The sequence below is a fragment of the Cololabis saira genome, chromosome 3, assembly GCF_033807715.1.
Source record: "Cololabis saira isolate AMF1-May2022 chromosome 3, fColSai1.1, whole genome shotgun sequence".
Classification (NCBI taxonomy): domain Eukaryota; kingdom Metazoa; phylum Chordata; class Actinopteri; order Beloniformes; family Belonidae; genus Cololabis; species Cololabis saira.
The window spans coordinates 7,669,430-7,693,828 of NC_084589.1; the positions used below are offsets into that span (position 1 = coordinate 7,669,430).

At 45.7% G+C, this 24,399-nt stretch overlaps 1 protein-coding gene across 1 annotated transcript in view; it reads right to left on the minus strand.

The window, feature by feature from the left end:
* Positions 1-3,170: 3,170 nt before the first annotated feature.
* The window catches only part of LOC133440848 (SNF-related serine/threonine-protein kinase-like), a 43,769-nt gene continuing 22,540 nt past the window's right edge, over positions 3,171-24,399 (minus strand). The window contains exons 4-8 of the mRNA XM_061718175.1: positions 17,567-17,779; positions 13,354-13,488; positions 7,791-7,989; positions 7,065-7,174; positions 3,171-4,271 (exon numbers count right to left, since the gene is read on the minus strand). Coding sequence (XP_061574159.1) covers positions 3,218-4,271; positions 7,065-7,174; positions 7,791-7,989; positions 13,354-13,488; positions 17,567-17,779 — 1,711 coding nt within the window. The 3' untranslated portion in view covers positions 3,171-3,217. The remainder of the gene's footprint in view (positions 4,272-7,064; positions 7,175-7,790; positions 7,990-13,353; positions 13,489-17,566; positions 17,780-24,399) is intronic.

Below are 24,399 nucleotides of genomic sequence, written 5' to 3' on the forward strand. Positions count from 1 at the left end.
TTCACCTGGATACGCTGAGGAGACACAGACACCTGAAGGTAACAAAGCTGCCTGGCCTTTCCTCCACCAGCTTTGTTCAAGTTTCTTTTTTAGCTAAGACACCCAACATTATTACTACAGTGATGATAAGGCTAGTCACTGTCGGGCCGGCCGGCCCCCTGGCCCTCCGCCGGGCCCCGGGGGTCCCGCCGGCCGCTCCACACGGACAGAGAGAGAGAGAGAGAGCACCATATTTACAACTCTATTTACATTTGGTTCTTTCAGACAAGTCTCAGGTAACAAAAAAGTAGCAAATAAAAATAGTTAAAATGATTTCTTCTCTTGTCGAGCAGCCGGAGAGGCCACATGTTTGGAACTTAAAAAAACAGACAGAAATGAAGCAAAATGAACACGTTTCTGTACAAATAGCTGCAACGCGCGCTGTAGCTTATTGCCAATGCCCTTAAAGAAGTTCCCCGTTTAACCCCCCCCCCGCCCGTATCTGTCCTGGGTTCCTGCTCACTCACACACACACACACACACACACACACACACACACACACACACACGTGCCCACACGCACACACACACACCAAGGAGGGGAAAAGACTTAAACATTCACACAGGCTCGTCAAAAAAAACTGTACAGGTTTTAAAAAATAAACTTTTACTCTTCGTCGTACTCTATATACACAAAGCGTGTCCAAGCGCACGGGGGGCAGGTGAGGGGGAAGCTTCCTCCCAGCGGCAATCCAGACTAAAAACATCCTCCTCTCCTCGTCACTCAGGACTACGGAAGAGTATTAGGGCCATGCAGGAGAAAATTTATTTATTTTTTTTTACTGTGCACTTCAAGAAAAAAGTCAAAATTTCGAGAAAAAGTCAAAATTTCGTGAATAAAGTCAAAATTTCGGCTTTTTTCTCAACATCTCAACTTTATTCGCCATTTTCCTATGTGGGTTTTCTTTATTTTTGTTGTAAATGTTTTTTCCTGTGGAAGTTTATTTATTAAGCCCCGTTAATGAGACCACGTGAGCATTTGGTGGAAGCAAACAGTTTTTGACCGTGGCTGAGGCGAGGCTGAGGTGATAGAGTAGTGTGAAATTATAGGCTACTTAATAGCAAACGGAGGTGTTGTATTTGCTGGACTTAAAGACCGGAGAAATAAACGAAACAAAAGCAACGTGGACGTTGATTTGTGAGAGCCAAGCCTGGCGTCGGTCAATAAATTGCAACGACATGCACCACCAAGTTAGTGACATTGGAAAGACACTTACAATTAATCTCCACATTTAGACTTTTTTCTTTCTGAAATTGTACTTCAACATTAATCGTGACATTTCGACTTTTTTCTCAAAGTGCATAATGAAAAAAAAATCAAAATATTATTTTATTTTTCTCCTGCCTGGCCCCTTTCTCTTCCGTACAGACCAGAACGTGTCCCGCCTCTCCGCCTCCACAGAGGTGGTTTAAAGGGTTGTGGCCGACAGATAAGGGGCTGGTTTGAAAGGAGGAGTCCAGACTGAGTCCAGACTCTTATCTCTGAGTTCCCCGTGATGGACACGCTGGGAGACCACCAGGCCCCCGGCCCCCGGGGGGCCCGGGAGAGGGATGGCTGGATGATGTGCAGCTCCTCCAGCACAGGAAGCAGTGGCAGTGTGAGAGGAGTCCCGCTGGAGCTGAAGTCTGTGTACGGAACAACGCCACGTTCACAGGAGAGCTGGGACTCTTTAAGGGAAGGATCAACACGTTCAGCTGGGAGGAAAAGGTTCCATTTCAAGCCCAAAGTAACGTGTTAGAGACTGAGTTCCTACCTCAACATGTTGGTCTAGTCCCTAACAACGCTCCACTGGGATGATGCGTCGCCTTAGGAGCTGGTTTTAAGGTCAGAAGGAGCCGAGATGACAGCGGGAAGGTAAGGCACTGACCTGGGACGACCTGCACGTGTCCCACTGCCCCCCCCCCCACTAGTTCCTGGACTACAGGAATCCTATGCAATCCGCTGCATTTACACCCGTTTTACTGGCTGCAGCAGCGCCGGAGTTGACCCAGAGAAGGTGAGGCCTACAGATCTATCCACACCCCCCTGCATCCCAGACTCCCTGGCCGCTCCATTAAAACGGCCAAGCATTTGCCACCACGTTGGCCCAGACCGTCCCCACGTGCGCTTGGATGGCAGACGTGCACGCGCCCCCCTCGTCTCCCAGACCTGGACCCTCAGACATGTGGATCTGTGAGCTGGAGGGAGGGAGGGAGGGGCTTCACCAAACGGTGCTGGGCAGCTGCAGCTGCAGCCGGTGACCTCTGACCTCTGGTTCCAGGCACATCTTCATCACCTGGCTTCATTCTCAACAGAACTTCCTCATATTATTTTCAGACTTGAAAGTAACTGAAATATTAAAGTCATCAATATTTACACTCTTTTGGATGTTCCCCAGGTCTATGACGAGTCATCGTTCCAATTCTACTCAAGATTCTTCCTAATTCAATCCCAGAGCAGCCCAACTCTAAACCGTCCCTCGTTCTTTAAGCACATTCTTCAAAATGTCAAAGTGCAGTTGAGTCAAATTAAAAAGATGAGCGATAACGCTTTGTAGCTACTATAATGTAATCATTTCCTGAAAATTTAGTAAAATTTGCATTTAACTCATTCAAAAATGTAATAAAATCCAATAATGTAATAACTTCACCAATAATGTAATAAAATATCCTGACTGATATTGTAATAACATTTTTACCGATAATGTAATACCTTATTACATTGGGAATTTATTATTATTTGGGAACATTTTCAGGTGGGTCTTTATTTTTTTTTTCAAAACTGATAATGTAATACTTGACAGATAATGTAATATATATGTTAATTTTCAGTTCAGAGCTCTACATTTTGTGTTTTAAGTATCTAAGAATGTTATATACACTGGATTTGAAACACCAGAATAACTATTGGGTTAAATTGCAGACTTTGGGTACCATATAATAAATGCCCAATAATGTAATAAAGTATTACATTATTGGTAAAAATGTTATTAAAATATCTGTTAGGATATTTTATTACATTATTGGTGAAGTTATTACATTATTGGGTTTTATTACATTTTTGATTGAGTTAAGTGCAAATTTCATTAAATTTTCAGGCGTTATTACATTTTCAGGAAATGATGACATTATAAGGTGCTACAAGCTGGATGAGGGAGCGAGGCTGGAGGGGGGGGTCCGGGGTCCGGGGGGTCAGAGTTCAGATGACCTGGCAGCAGCTGGCGGGGGCGGAGCTGCAGAGCAGAGCGTCTCTGGGGCCGCCCCCCCGCCGGATGTTGACGGAGATGGTTTTCTCACAGAGAGGTAGTTGCAGCACGCCGCTCTTCAGGCCCAGGTTGGGCCCCGCCGGGGGCCCGTGGGGGCCGGCCGGGGCCTGGGTCTTGGTGCGGAGGCTGCCCGTGGTGGTGGGGAGGGTGATGGTGGGGCCCACGCACAGCCTGACGCCGCGGGGGTCCAGGATGAGGCGTCCGCGGCCCCCCCGCCCGCCGCGAGAGCCCTGCAGCTGCTGGCTGAGGCACAGGCTCATGAGCTTCAGGCTCTCCACCAGCTCCTGGCTCCTGGAGGTGCGGGAGGCCCGGGGGAGGGACAGGGAGGGCTGGGAGCTGCTGTTGGAGCAGCTGGGGGGCCCGTCCTGACCCCTCCCGCCCCCTCCGCCCGGCCCGCCCCCCCCTCCGCCGCCGCCGCCCTCTCCTCCGGTGTCCCCGCCCGCGCCGGGAGGGCTGTCCTTGTCCGGGCCGGAGGAGCCCCCCCCCGGGGACGGGGGCTTGCCCTGGCCCGAGCTGCTGCCCCCCCCGTCCCCCCCCTCGCTGCTGTCCCTGCGGTTCCAGCCGTAGCCGAAGCCCGAGTCCTTGTCCAGGCGGCGGCGGTGGCTCTCCGAGTCGTCGTCGCTGGTCTCCGAGCTGGAGCAGGACGAGCCCCGGCCCTGGCTCTTGCGGCGGTGGTAGCGCTTGTGCTGGGCCCCCGGGGACGAGGAGGAGGAGGGGGCGCCAGGGGCCCCCGCGGCCCCCGGGGCCAGGCTGCCTGCGCCGCCGCCGGCCAGGCTCATCTTGAGCCGGCTGAGTTTGGGCGGCAGGCCCTCGTCCGTGTGGAAGTCGTCGTCGGACTCGCCCTCCTCCTCGAAGATCTGGTTGAGCACGGGCGCGCTCTTCCTGGAGGTGAGGCGGTTGGTGATGGAGGGGGGCTTCCTCCGCAGGATTACCGTTGGGAGGGGGGACGGCTCCTGCTCTTCCTCCTCCTCCTCGTCCTCTTCCACCCTGAAAATCACAAACAAGGTTAGGATGCCGTCACACAGCGATGCACACTGTGGCTCTCAGCGCCGCGCGGCTCGCTGGCATCTACGAGCCGCTCTCGGGAATCCTGTATGTGGTGTCTATAGTTTAATTGTTTAATTAGGATCCCCATAAGCTACAGCAGGACTGCAGGTCTGCCAACATGGTGTGTGTGTGTCAGATGTAAGCCGCTTTGGATAAAAGCCTCTGCTAAATGACAGTAGTAGTAGTAGTAAATGACAGTAGTAGTAGTAGTAAATTACAGTAGTACCGTATTTTTGCGACCATTAGGCGCATATAAACGTCTTATTTAAAAAAAAAAAAAAGTACCGCGTGCCCAATGACGCAATGCGCCCATTGTATTATTTAAAGGCTGATTCATGGTTCTGCGTTACACCGACGCAGAGCCTACGGGGTAGGGCTGCGTCGATTTAACGCGGAACCATAAGGCGGACGTAATTGAGGCCACCAGGAGAAGTTAAGGGGGAAGGGGGGCGCGTGAATTGCCCGTGATTTGCGGACGTAGAAGGGACCACCATGAGAGCGTGAATTGCCCGTGATTGCCCGGCGGCGGCTCCGTGGAGGGATACCTGGAGTGGACAGGGAGGAGAAGGAGACGCGGCTCCCGGGGGAGCTGCGCCCCAGAGGCGGGCCAGAGGAACCGCCGTCGCGTCGAGGACCGATGAGGAACGAGCGGCAGCCGACCTCCCCGCGGGCTGGGAGGTCGTAGGGGCTCCGTCATTTACTGTTGAAGGATTGTAGATGCGTGGGCTGATGTGTCTGCTGGGTTGGACTGTTTTTCGGGCTTTTGCAAAAGCCGGCATCATTTCCGAGGGGCCGCACGGCACGGAAAGTGACTCGGCTGCAGCGCGGCCAGAGAGCTGCGGGCTCTGGCCGTCGCAGCTGATCAGTTCTCCCGGTGTCAGCGCGATCAGGCTCGGATGAATGCAGAAACAGAGGATAAAGATTTCGATGGGTTTGATTAATGTAATTAGTGTAACAGACACACAATCACGCACCGTTTCCCCCTCCCCGGGGGGGTCCAGCACCGCCAGAAGGCTGCACGGCGAGCCCCGCCAGGCCCGGGTATCCCGACCCACCTATCCCAGGCCGGTGAGGGAACGCGGGTGATGTGGGACCCCCTCCCGCCCCTGGTGTTGAGTGCATGTGATTAATGCCATAAAAACAAGGAGGGGGAGGGCCAAGTATCGATTTGACACCGACCCCCCCCCCCCCCTCCCGAACTACGTGTCTTTGTCAAATGTATTTATTAAGTGTTGAATGTGCAGTGTCTACTTTGCTGTTAAAACCGTGAGGCGGGGAGTGCCGGGCCACGCGGGACAATGCCCCCCACGACCCGGACCCCCCGCCCCTTAGCCTATGTGCGTATGAATCGTGTAGGGGGGGAAGGAAGGGGAGCGGAGGCCGAAGCCAGGAGGCAGGACCAGCAAAGCCGGCCCTGGTAAGACACCCGCGTTCCCCCACCGGCCATCCAGTAGATGGGGGCCGGCCCTCCGAGCCGGGCCAGGGCCCCAACGTACCTCCACGGGCGCCCCCGGCGCCGCCGGAGCCCCCAGACGGAGGGGGAAATGGTCCAACATCCCCCCATTCATACTGACAACATAAGACATAGACACCTGGAAATGGTGCCACCCCGCCGCCGTGCCCGCCCGTGCACCCCCCGGTCAGGGGAGGCCCGATCCCCGGACCCGGCCCCACCCGCCCCCGGGGCCACCCCGGCGGACACCCCAAGGGTCACGGAGTCCCCACATCCGCAAAATGACAAGTAAATGACAGTAGTAGTAGTAGTAAATGACAGTAGTAGTAGTATTAAATGACAGTAGTAGTAAATGAGAGTAGTAGTAAATGACAGAAGTAGTAAATTAGAGTAGTAGTAAATGACAGTAGTAGTAAATGAGAGTAGTAGTAAATGACAGTAGTAGTAAATGAGAGTAGTAGTAAATAACAGAAGTAGTAAATGACAGAAGTAGTAAATGAGAGTAGTAGTAAATGACAGAAGTAGTAAATTAGAGTAGTAGTAAATGACAGTAGTAGTAAATGAGAGTAGTAGTAAATAGTAGTAGTAAATGAGAGTAGTAGTAAATGGGAGCGTCTTCGCACACACGTCTTTGGTGGAATGCAACGCTATTAGCGAGCTTGCTAAACTGTTTAGCAGCTTCTTGTTAGCTACTTCAGGTCAAACAGGACAGCGTGCATCGTTAAAGACTCAGAAGTGATGCTGGTGCCGCTCAGGTGGCGTAACCAAGCCATGACGTTGAAGCCAGGTAAAGTAAAGGTTTCCCAGCATTCCCTACTTCACCAAACACCAAGGTCATGTCAGTAACTGCTCTCGTCACCGTCTCTGCCCTTTCCTGGCATCATCACGGCAGACGCGTATTATCTCCCTTCTTGGTGGATAAAGACAGAGGAACTGACGATGATACCAAGACACGTGTGGCTGCATGACGCTGTGGAAACTCCAAGCCTCTCTGACCTTTAGGCCTCAACGACGGCTCCGGTTACATCTACTGTTACCATGGCAACTTCAACACGTAGGCCCATGTGGCATTTTCTGATGTTGCGGCTGTGACGTGGAGAGCTGCAATCTAACGGTGGCGTATCTGATCGGAGTTCATGCTAAAGGTGGGGTCGTTGGCAGATGACGGCACCGAGCTAAATATAGACGTGTGTCATTATAGAGCTACTGCAGATCCAGAGGGGACAGCACACACGTGTTCAAACTGGTGTTTGTTGAGATGTTTCCTGTGATGTTCAGACCTGAATAAGCAGATTCTTTGCTTGGGGGCGGCCGAAGTGGAGGGGACGGGCGCCCTGGTGGTCCCAGAGACGGCAGCGGGGGCCGAGGTCGAGCTGGCGGCGAAGGCTCCCTGCAAGAACAAAGGACAAGCAGACAGACACATCAGAACCAAACGTCAACGACCCCATCAAACCTGACGTTCTCCGCCCGTCATCACACATACGGCATCTGCAGGGGGCCGCCCTGGGGCAGGGGCGCCGCCCTGGGGCAGGGGCAGCCGCCCTGGGGCAGGGGCAGCCGCCCTGGGGCAGGGGCAGCCGCCCTGGGGCAGGGGCAGCCGCCCTGGGGCAGGGGCAGCCGCCCTGGGACAGGAGCATCGCCCTGGGACAGGAGCATCGCCCTGGGGCAGGGGGCGCCGCCCTGGGGCAGGGGCGCCGCCCTGGGACAGGGGCATCGCCTGGGGCAGGGGGCACCGCCCCAGGGCAGGGGGCACCGCCCCAGGGCAGGGGGCACTGCCCCAGGGCAGGGGGCACTGCCCCGGGGCAGGGGGCACTGCCCCATACGACATACCAAGCGATTTTGGATTTAGGAATTAATATGAGAATTGATTTAGAATCGGAAAATTGATTTTTTCAACACAGGCCTAGGGCTAAGTACGTTATTTTCCCCTCTTTGAAGCTGAGAGTTGGGATCTGGTTTGGTTTTATTGGAAGATGTTTCAACAGCTTCAGGTGCTGCAGGCGTACCTGGGGGGGTCCTGGCGAGTCGGTCACCGAGCTGTCCTCCCGCCGGCCCAGCTCCAGCAGGCCTTTGGAGCGGTGTCCGTTGAGGAGGCTCTCTGCGCTGCGGGCGGGGGACTGGGGGCCCCCGGCGTGAGAGATGGACGAAGCTGCCAAACTGTCCTCGATGTCCTGGTGCATGTCCATCCTGGTGGGCCAGGACTGCCTAAAGAGGCCACACACAGACATTCAGCTCAGATGGAAAGCAGTGATCAACAAACAGTTTTATTTACTGCAATAAACAAAATTCATTTTCAAATCAGTAATACAGAAGACGTATACAGTAATTCCTGGGGTTATGTTCCAAAAAGAATCCGTGATAGGTGAAATCCGCAAAGTAGTAACCTTTATTTTTTTAAATTGTGACTGGCACGTATTTCACTGCTCTTCTGATGCTGCTGCATCTTGACTCACTCTATAGTGTCTTTTTCTTCTCAAGCCCACGGTGCAGGTGTGTTTTTCCAGAGAAAAACACAGTTATGGGTCGCTGTTAGAGTCAGTAGTCATAGTTGCAGCTATAGAACAAGACTATAATAGTTAGTCTCAAATATAGCTTGGTGGTAGATATGCTGCTATAGGCCTATGCTGCAGGGGGGACCGACATGATCCACTGGGCGGTGCCTCTCACCCTTCTTCTCCTCTCCTCTTCGCTTCCTCTCTTCTCCTTTTCCATTTTTATTTATTCATAAAGTTAAGTATCTCATAGCCATCATTTTTGTCCATCATTCCTGTAGTTTCTTGTGCTGGCCCCCTTTTTTTCTCTTTTGTGCATGTTTGCAGGCCGGAGCTTGAGGAGCTGCGTGCTGGCCTGCGCCGCCCTCTGGTCATCCCGCTGCTGCTTCCACCTGCCTGCGGTCCCCCCCTTTGGCCATCCCGCTGCTGCTTCCACCTGCCTGCCCCCCTCTGGCCATCCCGCTGCTGCTTCCACCTGCCTGCGGTCCCCCACGCCCCCCCCCGGCTATCCCGCTGCTGCTTCCACCTGCCTGTGTGGATGTCTGCTGTGCTTGCTGACGTCCCTGACCCCCCCCAGTCTGGTCTTCAGCAGGAGGGTCCCCCCTTATGATCCAGGTCCTGGTCCAGGTTTCTACCCCCTTATGATCCAGGTCCTGGTCCAGGTTTCTACCCCCCTTATAATCCAGGTCCTGGTCCAGGTTTCTACCCCCTTATGATCCAGGTCCTGGTCCAGGTTTCTACCCCTTTATGGTCCAGGTCCTGGTCCAGGTTCCTACCCCCTTATGATCCAGGTCCTGGTCCAGGTTTCTACCCCCTTATGATCCAGGTCCTGGTCCAGGTTTCTACCCCCTTATGATCCAGGTCCTGGTCCAGGTTTCTACCCCCTTATGATCCAGGCCCTGGTCCAGGTTTCTACCCCCTTATGATCCAGGTCCTGGTCCAGGTTTGTACCTCCTAAAGGGGAGTTTTTCTTGCCACTGTTTGACTTAAGGTTTTTCCTCCCACTAGGGGAGTTTTTACCGGCCATTGTTTATGTAATAATTGCTCGGGGGTTCATGTTCTGGGTCTCTGGAAAGATCCTAGACACAACTTTTGTTGTATTAGACGCTATACAAATAAAATTGAATTGAAGTCGTTGTCGCTCTTTTTTCTTCTGGGCAAAAAGATTCTTCTAAACCGACATGCCACCATGGATTATATCTGAGAACTGTATAACGATTCATCAAAGGCTCCCGCTCTTGGGCTGCTGCTGAATTGGCCGTTCTCAGCATTGTTGCTAAGCAACCAACGTTATTGACACAGGAAGTGAAGATATAGTGAGGGATTGCTGTATATTCATCCCTTGGCCCACATATACGGGTCCGTGTGACAGACCACTGGTCTGTACACAACATCCCAAATGAACTTCATCAGACATCAGATACAGTAAGCTATGGCGGTATAAAGGAAAATGCTGACGCAGATACACGCAGCCCCGTCCAGGCTCAGCGTTTAGTCCCTGGTGCCATGTACTCAGCATTGGAAAGTGTGACGCCCCACATTTCCTCACATCTCGTTCCAGAGATGGACTTGATCAGCTGGGACTCCTGCAGTACCACCTGAACCCACGCAGGTCCGTTTCACTCTCACTTCACTGGAGGGACAGCAGAGCATTAAAAACGCCCTTCAGAGCAGAGGGACTAACGCGTGGAGAGTCGTGCCAATGTTTTAGAAGCACAGCTGTCGTGCTAAGCCTCCTTGCTCTTCTCTTCCTTATTTGTTCTTCTCTTCTGGCTCTTCCTTTTATAACCAGAGGAACAATGCTGGCAAGGAAGCACAAGGAAATACTTGGATGACTGAGGGACCAACTATGGCGCATCCTTAGTTTAGAGTGACCTGATTGATGCTGGAGTCACACTATTGTCAACGGTTCGTAGCGATGGGAAGATTTTAAGACTCAAAAGATTATTGACATGACAAAACACATTTTTCTTAACTGCACGGGCAAACATTACACTGTCCAGTCATGCAAGATGCTTACATCCTTCAGTTATTAGGTTGTTTACTTGACATTTTTGGGAAAACCACCAACAGTTAGCATCTAGGAACTGCGAGTATTCGATAGGGAGATACTCAATGCCAAAGAAATTGGATCAGGGTCAAAAATCTCCACAAAAGAAAAGCATGTTTGTCTAATGACTGATGGCAGCAGAGCTTAATGGATGTCCAGGGTCCAGTGTATTTTATATCAAGCCATTTACCAGCTCGTTTCATCAAATATGTACTGTAGGCCTGGCCAACAGGAAAGAACGATGTATGCTTAAAGGAAACACTCTTTCAACAACAACAATGTGCTTATGCAGCATCTTTCCAGTCAAAAGGACCACTCAAAGCACTTTTACAACACAAGCAGCTTTCTCTCACTAAACATACTCTAATCAGATCGATTTATTAGGCTGAATTATTCCTATAATTACTTTCCTTTAGTGTTTCTGTATGATTATCGTATATGACCACCTAAACTGGTCCTTTTGTTTGGGGGCACCTGAGTCTGCAGAAATGTGTTTCAACGAGCTGTTAGGATACAGTGACATCACAGGTCGACCTCAGAGTAGAGTATCTACCTCCTACCCCTGGGCTCAATCCTCCGTCACCACGGGGTCCATTTTCACTACTACGCCAACGACACACAGATCTATATCTCCTCCAAACCCACTGCTGCTATTCCTCCCACTTCCCTAACTGTCTGAATGACATCAAAACCTGGATGAGCAAAGATTTTCTAAAACTCAAGGGCAATAAAACTGAGGCTCTTCTCATCGGCTCCAAATCCACCCTCACCAAGTCACAACCCTCTCCTGTTCCCCCCATCATCATCGACGGCTTCTCGGTTCCCTTCTCCTCCCAAGTCAAGAGCCATAGCATCATCCTGGACAGCAGCCTTTCATTTGCAACTGCATTTTTCCACCTCCGCAACATCTCCAGACTCCGTCCATCACTGAAATCCTGGTCCACTCTTTCGTCACATCCCGTATCAATTACTGCAGCACCCTCCTCACTGGCCTCCCTTCCAAACTCAGACACTCTGCAACTAGTTCAGAACTCGAGCGCCCGGATCATCACCCGCACCAAGTAATCTGACCACATCACCCCCCTTCTTATCCAACTCCACTGGCTCCCAGTCCACCACCACCATTTTCTGAGAGCCATGTGCATTTGGCAAACTCTCCTTCTCATCAGGTTTTGAGATGAGATCGGGCCGAATGGCGCCCATTGGTTGACTTCTTTGCAGGATTACAGCAGATAGAAGAAATATTTTCTTTTGGTTCTTTTTGCTAATCATATTTCATAGGTAACACTATTGGGCCATAACAACCGTATAAATGATTTTGATAAAAATGTACAATATGTAAAATCGTAGACTCTAGCTTTAATAGAGACAAATGGATCGCTGCAATTCGCAGAAACAACTGGATTCCAGGCACCGAAACGTGGATTTGTGGTTCCCATTTTGTATCAGGTAATGTTGGATTTTTGGGTAAGTAACGTTAAACGGTCAAATCATAAAATTCCGTGTCCTCATCACTTTCATTTCACCAACAAATCCTGCCTTGAAGTTGGACCAAGCGTCAAGACTTTTGTAAGCCTTCAAGCTTTGCTTCGTGTATTTCCCCGGCGGAGGAATTAAGTACATATAAATATCAGGAAACTGGATTTGTGGCCAAATATTAATGTCCATGGACCACTGGTTTCTTGGGGTAACTGTACGGGTCACTGTCAAGTCCAACTGCGTTTAATTTAAGCCGATAATCGGCTGTTATCCCGTCTTCTCCACTAGTTGCAGCTGTTTTTGCTGATGTTTTACCACTCAGTGTGAGTAAGGGGGCTGGTCCAGTGGGGAAGTGACGTCAATGCAGACCCTCTATAAGGATAAAAGTCGATTATCAGAAAGAGACCATTTATCTTCCCGCACCTCAGACTACTTCCTCCTCTCTGCTTTCCCTAAAGCCAGCAGGCTGATGATGTAACTTCTCCTAAGTAACTGTGACTGAGCCCAGCAGAGTGGAGTTGGAGCCCAGTGAGGCAGATATCCCTTTTCAGGCTCTCGCACCGCAGTTGAGATACCATTACAAGCACCAACTAGAACATTTCAGGAAATGTTGATAAGGGCATGCCCTACTGCCCATTCGTCCCCTCTTGCTGCTTTAGTTTGGGGCTGTAGTGGTTGTGTTCGGGGTGGTTCTATGTCAGTTTGAGGTGTTTACGGTTATATTCCATTCATTCCTGTGCTCCCCACAGGGAGTGTGGTTTAGGGTTGTTAATAAACCTTTGGGGATGGGGCCATTTGGCAGGCATTTTGACTTAAAATTTACATAAATCACAGCTTCATGTAATTTTAATATGTTGCGTAGCAACAAGCGTCCAAGGTCAAATGGAACTTTTTTTTAAATTGAAAGTTAAAAATCGCAAAAACTGTAATAATTGGCATAATGGGGTTGTACGGTCATTTAGTGCCAATCGGGCCGAGTGTTTGAACGTTTGAATGATGGCTTTACGAAAAAGTATGGCAGAGTAAAAAGTACGGAATTGGACGATTGCAATATGGTCATGCCACTACTTGCATGACCATAAAAAGGATATCTGGTCATGAGGAAGTTTGAATCAAAAGCCTTGGTTTCTGTGCTGGCATGGAAAGGCTGCTTTCTATGTGGCAATGGCCACGGTTACATGATGTTGTTTAATTCGGAATTAATTATTCAGAATTGAATATTTCAGAATTAAACTATTTTCCTTTGCGTTTACATGGAAATAGTAATTCTGAATTGAGGTTTACATGGGAAACACGTTTGATCGGCTTTCTCCAATTCCTCTTAAGGTCTGGGGGTTGGGAAGGTTCTGATTGGATAGGGGGGGGACCGGAAGTTAAACTACCGGAAGAAAAACTAACTTAGCCGTTTAGCTGCTACAACTTTGAAAAGCTCACAATTTTTATGTTTCCTGCCATCTGTTCTTTTAATTAAAAGATCTTGTAATTTCATTTTAATTCTGAATTAAACTTCCCATGTACTCTATGATGCTGTTTTGTTGTCTGTTTTACCTGAACTGCGCCTTGATGTTGCTGGGGCTGGAGGAGCGGGTCTGGACCTCCTTCTCCTGCTTCTCCCTCAGGATCCTCTCAGCCAGCAGGTAGTACGTGGCTGTGATGTGGTTGTACTTGTTGGTCTCCAAGGCCCTGCAACAACACATCACATTCAGGCCTGCGCACAAATGGAAAGCAAGATGCGAAACACCTCTCATAAAAGGATGGTCTGAATAAAGCCAGCTCTAAAAAAAAACAGTAAACATGACATGGCCTCCTACTTGACCTTGTTATTAAAAAAGAAAAGCAGCAAATTCAACAAATCCTTGGCATATTTTCTTAAAAAAGGGAGTACTTGAACGATCCAAAAAGCCCTACATTAACTTCCCTCTGCTGTTGTTGCCAGGTCAGTGAGGCATTTAAAGCCTAACCGGACTGGACAAGCAGCTAATGTATGAAAAGCTGCCTGTGCAGCCTGGGGCTGAATAAAACTATAATGCACAAATTTAAAGGAATATGAGAGAATAAAGCAGTTTAAACCATTTATTCAGTTTTTTTATTTGTTTTTATATTGATGTTCAATACAATTTAAATGTGTATTTTGCATGTTTGTCCAGGAGGAGGGTGTTTTGGAGGTTTTATGCTTCTGACTACTTGATCTTTTTAGCTTGGCACTTGTTCAAACTAACAATGCAGGATGCAAGTACAAAAGAAAACAATACAGCGCAACAGTTGCACTGGCAGGATGGAAGTAAATGTTAAAAAGGTGTGTGGTTTCCTCACTGTCCTGCGATAAAATAATTGTACAAAATTATAAATTCAAGCAAAGGATGTACATTACTCTACTCAAGCAAAATGTTTCCTAATACTAGAGATGCACCAATCGATTGGCAACTGATCGGTATCGGCCTGATAATGGCCCTATCGGTTTTGATCGGAAATCGGAAAATAATAGCGGAAAAGCCGATCTGATGACGTTTACAACAACAACCGCCGCCCGAGCGTGTGTTCCCACATCTTAGACCCAGATTTCCTAAGGGAGAGCTTTACAATGTCCAAAAAAGACAACAAATTTGCAGTTTGCAAGGTGTGTCCAAAGGAAACACCCCGAGGAGGAATGTTACAAAAGAATTTCAACACGAAGAAGCTGATAGGACATTTTAAAGTTTCTTACACGAGGAGTATATTGAGTTTCCAAAGTTGGCTGCAGCTAAGGCAGAGAAAGAACAGGAGGTGCAGCAACGCTGCTAACTCAGCTGAACGTAACAGCGACCTATAAACTACAGCAAGAAAAATAAAGAACTACATCGTACGGTAATAAATTCATATACTTTGCTCATCAGCCGCTTTCAGTTGTAGAAGACATCGGGTTTAAATGTAGCTGCTTGGATCCGCGGAACGCACTGCACTGGAACGCACTGCCAAGTTGTTAATATTTCACTGATGAATGTCCGCCGGAGTTTTACCAAACTATATACAGTGACATCCAACCCTAACCCTCACGCAGGACAACAGTCGTGTCAGTCGCTTCACGAGGGACATTTGGAGTTCTAGTATGAAGAGTTTTGCTTCACTCACAATAGTTTCCTCACACGCGGCGGATCGCTAAAGCTAAAGCTTTCACAAAGCTAAATAATTTTTTCATAATACATTTTTATTTTAAGATTTAATTCCTCTTTCCACAGGAAAACTAAGGTTTATAGTTTACAACTTGTATCAACTTTTAGAGAGTGACATGTCTGCTGTTGTCTGGGTTGGTGCACATGTTGTAAATGTAATTATTACCACAGGAAATCTTAAACTACTAAGCTGCACTTTGCAAGCGAGTCTAAATCGTCTCTAAGAGTCTCTAATGTGAAACATTGCACATTGCCTCAGCCTGCAATAAAACAGACAATTCATGATACTTTCTCATCTCCTAATTTTTATACCTAATAATGCAATGTCAGTGTTGTGTACATGAGACAACAATATTGAAGAATTTATGGCTTTCACGCTGTGATTGGTGATATAAGGATCTGCAGATACTGATTTTGGAGATCGGTGATCGGCCCTCAAAATCCTGATCGGTGCCTCTCTAATTTTGACCTATATATTGAAGGGCTCCCCCGACCGATCTGGGTCTGCCGGGCGTGCAGAGTTGATCAACACCTGCACGAGTCTCTGGCTGTGTTTGTGTGTCTGTTCCAGAGCTGAACATGTGGACAGCTGCCACCGTCTGCTGCGCTCACAGCAACTGCTGCAGGGCGCCAACGGGGGGTAAGCTGGCTGGGAATTATGGATAAACTGCCTGAATACTTTTGATCGTTCTCCAATCTATTTACGGAACCAGATTAAAGTGCCTTGGCTGTAAAAGAAAAACCGGAGCTCAGGTGTGGATTGACTTTGTGACGAAGTTTTGAACAAAAGTGGTTTACAACCTGAATTTGTAAGCGCTATGAAATGGATTATTTCATCAGTTGTTTACCTTCTCAAATGCAACTAGAGGGTATAAAAGAAGAATATGTAATGTCACATATCAATACAAATATAACTTTAAAAATATACCAAACTATACAAAAACTTAAGGCCAATTCCCTTTTCGTCAGCCCAGAACAGCAGGTGTCCTCTATATGTGCACATGTTCAGCGCTAGATAACACAATGGTAACTGCATGACGGCAAAATGCTTTGTCTTGGTAGTAAAAAAAGATGAGAGAAAACAGTGATGACTGATGTTCAGATGATGTTGAGCTCAGTACAAACATTGTATGTTCTACCTAACAAACAAACAGAGGATGATGGAATGGTCCTGGAGCTTTAGATGACATTTGTGGCTCATACTAAAAAACACCTACAACTGAAAACCCCTCCAAACGGATTATACGCCTTTAAATCTGGAAATGTTTGATATCCAAAAGGTTCCAGCTCTTTAATCATGTCACAACGTTTTAACCATGAACTGAGACCTGGGAATGACCTGCAAGAATAAACAATAATATAACAAGTTGAAACGAGCTCCATCTAGAGATCATTATCTGCAGAGAAGACCGTAAATCACTCAAACTGCTGTAGCCGGGTACAAAGGCTCCTTTGCAGCTAAATAGTTGCATGTTCGCCATCTTCAGCACGTCCCGGCACAGCAGCTTTCTCCCATAGCTGGAGGGTAAAAAACTGCTGCTCGTTTAAATTAATAATAATCATCATAAAATAAACACTTTTTTTTAGCACTTAAGGACACTGTACATAAGACAAGAGGAAACAGTAAAAAAGATACCATAGACTGTCACACGATGCCATGAAGTTAATATACAAGATAAGATAAACAAGACATAGGGCCAGTCACAGTCCCCCCCTAGTCCTGCTTTTCATCCCTACCCCTACATTTTGCACGTTCCCGTGAGGGTAGTGGTGTCACAATTCCTCTTTTCACCTAGGGCTAGTGGACATAACGAGGGCTAGTGTGTATGAATCTAGCCCTTCAGAGCGAGGGTTTTCAGGTGTTGACTCACCGACCGAGGGCTAGAGAAAATTTCCCAGAATGCTTTACGTCGTCATTTGCAGACTGAATCAAACAAAAAAACATGGCGGACATTTCTTATTTTTAGTGAATAAAATCAATATTTTGAGTTAGTTTCTGCATAAAAATGCGTTTTGATTACAATTCTAGCGAGAAATATATATTTTACTTTCATAATATTCACTCAGTGAATGTACATAATCACTCGTTTGCCCGTTGTTGTGTTGTATCTTCAGATCTCGACAGAATAAAGGCTGATTTATGGTTCCGCGTTACACCAACGGTGCGCGTCACAGCGTAACCTACGCCGTAGGCTCTGCGTCGATTTAACGCGGACCCAAAAATCAGCTCCCGAGCCGGCGGCTCTTCTCATCTCCGAAAACATCAGATCAAATCTCTTAACAGCCGTTATTTGGATAAACTGAGGCCAGGTTGGGGATCTTAACGTTTACATTAACGCCTGAAAAAATATTAAAACTTAATAAAGTGGCATATTAACAACGCTACAGCAGAAATTAAAACAGCTTCTAGCTTGCTTTTAAGAAGAAGAAAAAAAAGTGATCGGATCGGGAAAAATCGGGATCGGCAGATACTCAAACTCAAGTGATCGGGATCGTAGCGGGAGCTAAAAAAGCCTAGTCACGTTTAATGGAGGCAGAGTGGGACACGATGGCTCAGTGCTTAGGGTGGAGTTTAGTCCAATATGAACAACAGAGAAAAAGACTAAACTTACTCGACTATTGCCTCTCTGTCGGCGATGTCTCCCAGCACCATGCGCTGGATGATGCTGTTGTGCTCCTCTTCTGACAGATTCTTGTGAGAGACCAGAGGAGTGCTGTACTTGGTGGCTGGAGACGGATCAACCCCCTGTAGCCAAGTATGGCTCTCAATCTCTTCCAGAGAGGCTCGGCGCTTCGGGTCCCTCTGAAGCATGCGGTCTATCAGGCTGCAGGAAGAAGATAGAGGAAGGAAAACACACATATAGTTCATTAGAATGAAATCCTTCAACAACATGAGTAAGTGTTAATTGTATTGACTGAATGGAGGTTTGGTTGTGGTTAGTGCTGAACATCCTGGTGCAGCAGGTGATATAAGGGCTGATGTGTGTCGTGGAAAGCTTCTAAAAACTCTACTGCTGGCAAAAAGGTCTGCCCCTGTTCCAACGCCTACTGTAACAAAACTATCAGGAAAAGGTTTACCATTTGATGAGTGAACAGTGTGACCTCAGCTCAGCACACTGGCCACGGTTACATGATGTTTTTTTTAATTTGGAATTAGTTATTCAGAATCAAATTATCTTCCTTTGAGTTTACATGGAAATATTCATTCTGAATTGAGGTTTCCATGGAAAACACGTTTGATGGTCTTTCTCCAATTCCTCTCCAGGTCTGGGGGTTGGGAAGGTTCTGATTGGATAGGGGGGGGACCGGAAGTTACGTCTACCGGAAGAAAAACAAACTTAGCCGCTACAACTTTGAAAAGCTCACAATTTTGATGTTTCCTGTTTCCATCTGTTCTTTTAATTATTTCCAAGTCCTCCAAGCTATTTATTAAATAAATGGTCTCTGCTCTTGACCAGCGTTTACTGCTGCTGCATCTTGAAACTTTGTTTGGAAAACCAGCCCAGCGTGGAATATAATCGTCATGGAGACAGACGGGCGAGGGAACGAGCAGAAAGAAAGACCAGGATTAATTTAAAGAGGAATGAGTTTATACATGATCGAGAAATTATTCTATTCGGATTTAAAATCGGAATAAACCAGCCACTTACTTCGGAATTAAGTTTAATTCGCAATGGCCATTTTCATTTGGAATTAGGTGTTTACATGGTCATTTCAACTCATTTTAAAATCTGATTTAATATTAATTCTGAATTAAAGAAGAATTAAACTTCCCATGTAAATGCACTGACTGAGAAAGAAAAAAATGCGTCAATCGGTCAGTGCATTTCCTTCATCGTAGCACTACTAAATTCCTGTTTTCCCGACCCTAGCTAATCCCCAAGTGAACACGGTGTGGTTAGAGCTTGGTGTTGGAGACCACAGGCCAGGATTGTGGGGAGAGCTGTGCTCCGTTGGCTGCTGGTTATGCTGGGGATTAGTGGGAGCTGCTGCACTTCCTGATGACCATGAGCAGCCGTAGCAACCCCAGCAGTGGAGGGGAAGGGAGGGGAGGGGAGGGGAGGGGAGGTGGAGGTGGAGGTGGAGGTGGAGGCAGCAGCACGGGATGAGAATCTGCACACTGGCCGCAAACCCACGACTCTATGACCAGACATAAACCAACATCTACCGTTTTTTCTCTTTCATATAGTATGCAGTTATGTGTTTTGGTGAGATTATTGTGATTATTATGATCAAGGCAAACAAGTCTGCTGTAAAGAAATATAGAGAAACCTTTGTTGTTTTGATTGTTATTACTTTGTTTTGTTTGGGTTTTTTTCTTTCTTTTTTCTCTTTCCTTTTCTCATATAAAACTAAACTGAGTGTGGCTTTATGATATCTCATAAATACCTGACTTGTAAGGGAATATGATTGGAATGCTGGACAATAATTCAGCTGCCCTTGATGTTTCCTTTTATGTAAGAGCTCTTATTTTTGTGTATCATTGGAAGGATTTTGAAAACCAAGATATATAGATAGATTAAATATAATCCATGTTTATGCACCTGTGGAAAAAAATAGTTATCACTAATAATCAGTCATACTAATTGTTTTTTACTTATACAAGCATTTTAATTGATGAATATTAATAAAAGTATTTATGAATTGAACTGAAATGTATTAAAATGGAGGTGGTACATGTACGTTGTGGCTTGCTTCTAAGGTTACATAAGCACTTTTGCTACGGGGGTAAGTTGCATCCAGTTTTGACAAATTCCAGTGTAGCTTTTATTATGATTTGCTTTGGACAACTAGGTCCTCCTCAGCCGCTCCGTTCAGACCACTTCTGTTTGGAGGGGGCAGCCAACCACGATATACTCCCTCTGGTGTGTTCTGGGTGTGACCTGAGCCCCACCTCAAACCCCCTCCCCCAGGGAGCCGTCCAGGAACCCGCTTAACCCGCTTCCAGAACCAGCTCCATGTGGAGAAACAACTGCAGTCCCAGTCCCTCCTGACTGGTGGAACTCCCCCCTGATCAGTGAACGTGATCAGGGCTGGGGATCCATTCAAATGGAAAGAATCCATTCAATTCCGTTTCTTAAGATTCAGAATCCATTATTAAGATTTGATCAGATTCGATCCGATATTGATTTAGGTTAGTGTTATTAAAACAGTTTTTTGGGCTGTTGCATGAATGATATGACTGTAGTTCTGCAACATATTAATACTAGTATTATATTGAGATTCAACAGCAAATATTGCAGCTAATGATGCTGTAAGGACCAATCAGCTCCCAGAATGCTGATAGAACTGCTTTCAGAAACATCGTGGGGCAGAATTATCAAACAGATCCAGGGCAACAAACAGAAGACGTTTGAAATCGGTTTTATTTTTTCCCACATTCCGTTTGTATTTTTTCCATTTTCGTTCTTTTTCAGTTTTTGATTTTTGAGAATTTGGTTTTTAGCATTTTATGCAAATGTAACCCCAAGACAGTATATAAAGTAATGAAATATACACAATTTATGCAATTATAACTGAAAACTTTAATGTTTTCATACCTTTAAACATATTTTAAAGCAAAAACATGGCACCAGTTATTCTCGTGTCCAACAAAACATTCCTTTTTTGGGCATAAACAAAAAAATACCAAAAGTTGTAATGTAATGATGAAAAAAAAAAAATACGATCTTTAGACATACGAATCGATTTTTAGGAATTAATGAGAATCGATTTAGAATGGGAAAATAGATGGACGTGATAATGGTTAACCCTCACATGAAGCAGGCTAGAAGGGGAGGTTCAAATTAAAAACAACAGGGCCTAAAACAACTATGGCAGACTTAAACACAAGTGAAATGGCCATGTTAAGTGTTGTTTTCAATCAGACAAAGAATCTGGGCCAAATTGTTAGGGTTTTTAAAAAAACAAAAGTTAGAGTATCAGTTTGATTCTGATACAACATACGAGGGCCAGATGGAGATGGGATTTGCACGTTTGTACATGAGCGTCTTTATCTGGAAGCATTTTTAAGGTGGAATGCTGGCAGACTGGCACGTCAGCTCCAGTGTTGTGCTGTCAGCACTCTAAAGTAAGGCACAGCAGAGATAAAAACTAACTTCATTTTATTGCTGTCAACTGCCAGTGTCTCAGTATCCAACTAGTAAGTTGCAGTAAAGTTGGAATGATGGGAAATCAAATTGAGTTGACAGTTCAGTAAAGCTATGGAAAACCTCATCTTTATAGAGGTGTGAGAAGCATTTAATGCCTTCGTCATGCCATGAAGAAAAGGCAAGATATCTGCACATATTTGGATTAGAGTTGGCCAAAGGGGAAGTGGAGACATTTCAAATGTTCTCCAACTGGTCCTATCATTTAAGACTGGATTATCTGTAAAGCCAGGGGTGTTAGTAGAGGGTTTTATCGTTCCCAAGGACATCATGTCAATTAGTTATACCAAAAGTGGCACGACTATTTAATATGACACAGGGTTTGAGGCACATAACAATGACAGTGTTAACACTAAGTGGATAAATATGCTTGTGATTTCAACATGGTTTTCATTTATTTTGCAAAAATGTCTTAGTGCAGTTTGCCCTAAGCGAATGGGAGGAAAGGAGAAATTAAAAATGTGTGATCCGGGCTTGAGAAGTTAAGTGGGCTCTAAAAGCTGGCAGGCTCCCCGCTGCATAGGCTGCATCTCAACTAACTAGTGCTGTTTTTGTCAGGTTGTTTCAATTTTAGTTTGAGTCTAGTCTTTGGGTCAAGCTATCATTTCAGTTTTTATTAGTTTTAGTCACGTTCATTCTCCTTTTAGTCGTGTCAACTTTCAGTCTTATTTCAGTCAGAATTGTCCAGGACCATTTTAGTCTCGTTTTAGTCAAAGGTTGTATTATGTTATTATATTATTATTATTATTATTATTATAACATTATTATAGACTAAAGAATACATTCATTCCAGATACAGAAGACTCTAATTTGAGTTTACAACATATTTATTTTTCCGCATTTCCCCCCATCTTTTTCTTTTTTGAGACACATTGGGTTTTCTTTTCCACGTCTATGTAGGAAAGTGGATCCAAAGATGGATCTTCTTCTCCTCCCAGCTCCAGAGCAGATTCCCCGTTTCTCTCTGTAACTTTGTTTTTAATTGTCGTGAACCAGCTGCATCTTCTGGATCTGATTCCTGCTGCAGCGACTGGGATTGAGGACTAACGTCACCCAGCAGAACTAAACCAGAGAAACTACTGAAAACATGGACATTAAACCAGAGAAACTACTGAAAACATGGACATTAAACCAGAGAAACTACTGAAAACATGGACATTAAACCAGAGAAACTACTGAAAACATGGACATTAAACCAGATAAACTACTGAAAACATGGACATTAAACCAGAGAAACTACTGAAAACATGGACATTAAACCAGAGAAACTACTGGAAACATGGACATTAAACCAGAGAAAATACTGAAAACATGGACATTAAACCAGAGAAACTACTGAAAACATGGACATTAAACCAGAGAAACTACTGGAAACATGGACATTAAACCAGAGAAAATACTGAAAACATGAACATTAAACCAGAGAAACTACTGAAAACATGGACATTAAACCAGATAAACTACTGAAAACATGGACATTAAACCAGAGAAACTACTGAAAACATGGACATTAAACCAGAGAAACTACTGAAAACATGGACATTAAACCAGAGAAACTACTGAAAACATGGACATTAAACCAGAGGAAACTACTGGAAACATGGACATTAAACCAGAGAAACTACTGGAAACATGGACATTAAACCAGAGAAAATACTGAAAACATGGACATTAAACCAGAGAAACTACTGAAAACATGGACATTAAACCAGAGAAACTACTGAAAACATGGACATTAAACCAGAGAAACTACTGAAAACATGGACATTAAACCAGAGGAAACTACTGGAAACATGGACATTAAACCAGAGAAACTACTGGAAACATGGACATTAAACCAGAGAAACTACTGGAAACATGGACATTAAACCAGAGGAAACTACTGGAAACATGGACATTAAAACATTTTGTCTCGTCTCGTTTTGGTCAATGAAAATTAAGACACATTTTAGCAGAGTTTTTATTTTGTAATCTACATTCTAGTCTAATTTTTATACGTCGACGATATTGCATTATATATTTAATTATCATTATCGTCACATGACCAGCATTTTCGTTGCGTCTCGTCTTGTTTTCCTCAGGTGATAAAGGTTAGTTGACGACGATATTTAGTCATAACTTTCATTGACGAAAGCAACTTTACAACTAACACCTACTTGACCATCCATGACCACATTCACCACTTGCAGTTTTAAAAGGCTTATCTCAGGTTCTTTTTAACTGGTTCTTCAATGGTGACATCTTTTGTGGCACCACAAAGTCCTGTGATGTGCGAGACCTAACAGCATAGGAACAAACTGTCTGTTTAAATGCCTCCAACTCAGACATGGATGGATGAGTCTGCAGGTTAATATGGTGGAACCAGCACGGTGTGGACACTGGTGCTAACTAAAGTTACTACCCAGACCCCTCCCTTTATGCAGCTGGTTTTTCTTAGGGATGCCCCGATACTGATACTGGTATCGGGGCAGATACTGCTCTCATACATCTCATAAATCACACTGGATGACTGATTTATAAGGCTCTTCTTGGCTTGGTTCCTGGTTATTTGTTTATTTCTTCAGAGAGCTAAAAGCCATTATGCTTTAAGGTCGAATGACACTTTGCACCTGGCTGTTCCTCGTGTTCGGACTAACTTGGGGGAAAAAAGCTTTTAGTTTCTCTGCACCCTCTGCGTGGAATACCCTCCAATTTGAACTGAAAATGCCTGAACTTGTTTCATTTGAACCCTTTCACTCATTTCTAAAAAACCGACAATGAGAATCCTTTCGGCAGTGCCTGTGTTTTTAAACTACATCTGACGTGTTTTTAAATTTTAAATTATTACTGAAGTTGTTGTTCTTTTTACATATTACTGAAGTCACCACTATTGTACTTTATTTGCTAAACAGTTTGCACTCTCATTTTAATGTTTATTTCGGGATTGCTGTTATTTGTGGACGTGTCCTGCTGCCTTCTTTGGCCAGGTCACCCTTGTGATAGAGGTCTTGATCTCAATGGGTATTTTTATCTGGTTAAGTAAAGGTGAAATAAAAAATAAATAAAAATATACTCGTACTCGCAAAAATTCTCCGATACCAGGCACCGATACTTCATTGTTGTTGTAGTTACTGATTAGTGACTCTAGGGGGAGATGTTGAGCTGCAGTCAGCGATGATGAGAAGAGAGTGATACAAGAGTGAGACTGGCAGTGCCGTTTCAGGCAAGATAGCAACAATTAATGCAGCAGGACGTCAGCAGTTGGACATATTTCAGAATAAGAGACGACGACAGAAGCAAGACAGACTGAAGCTACT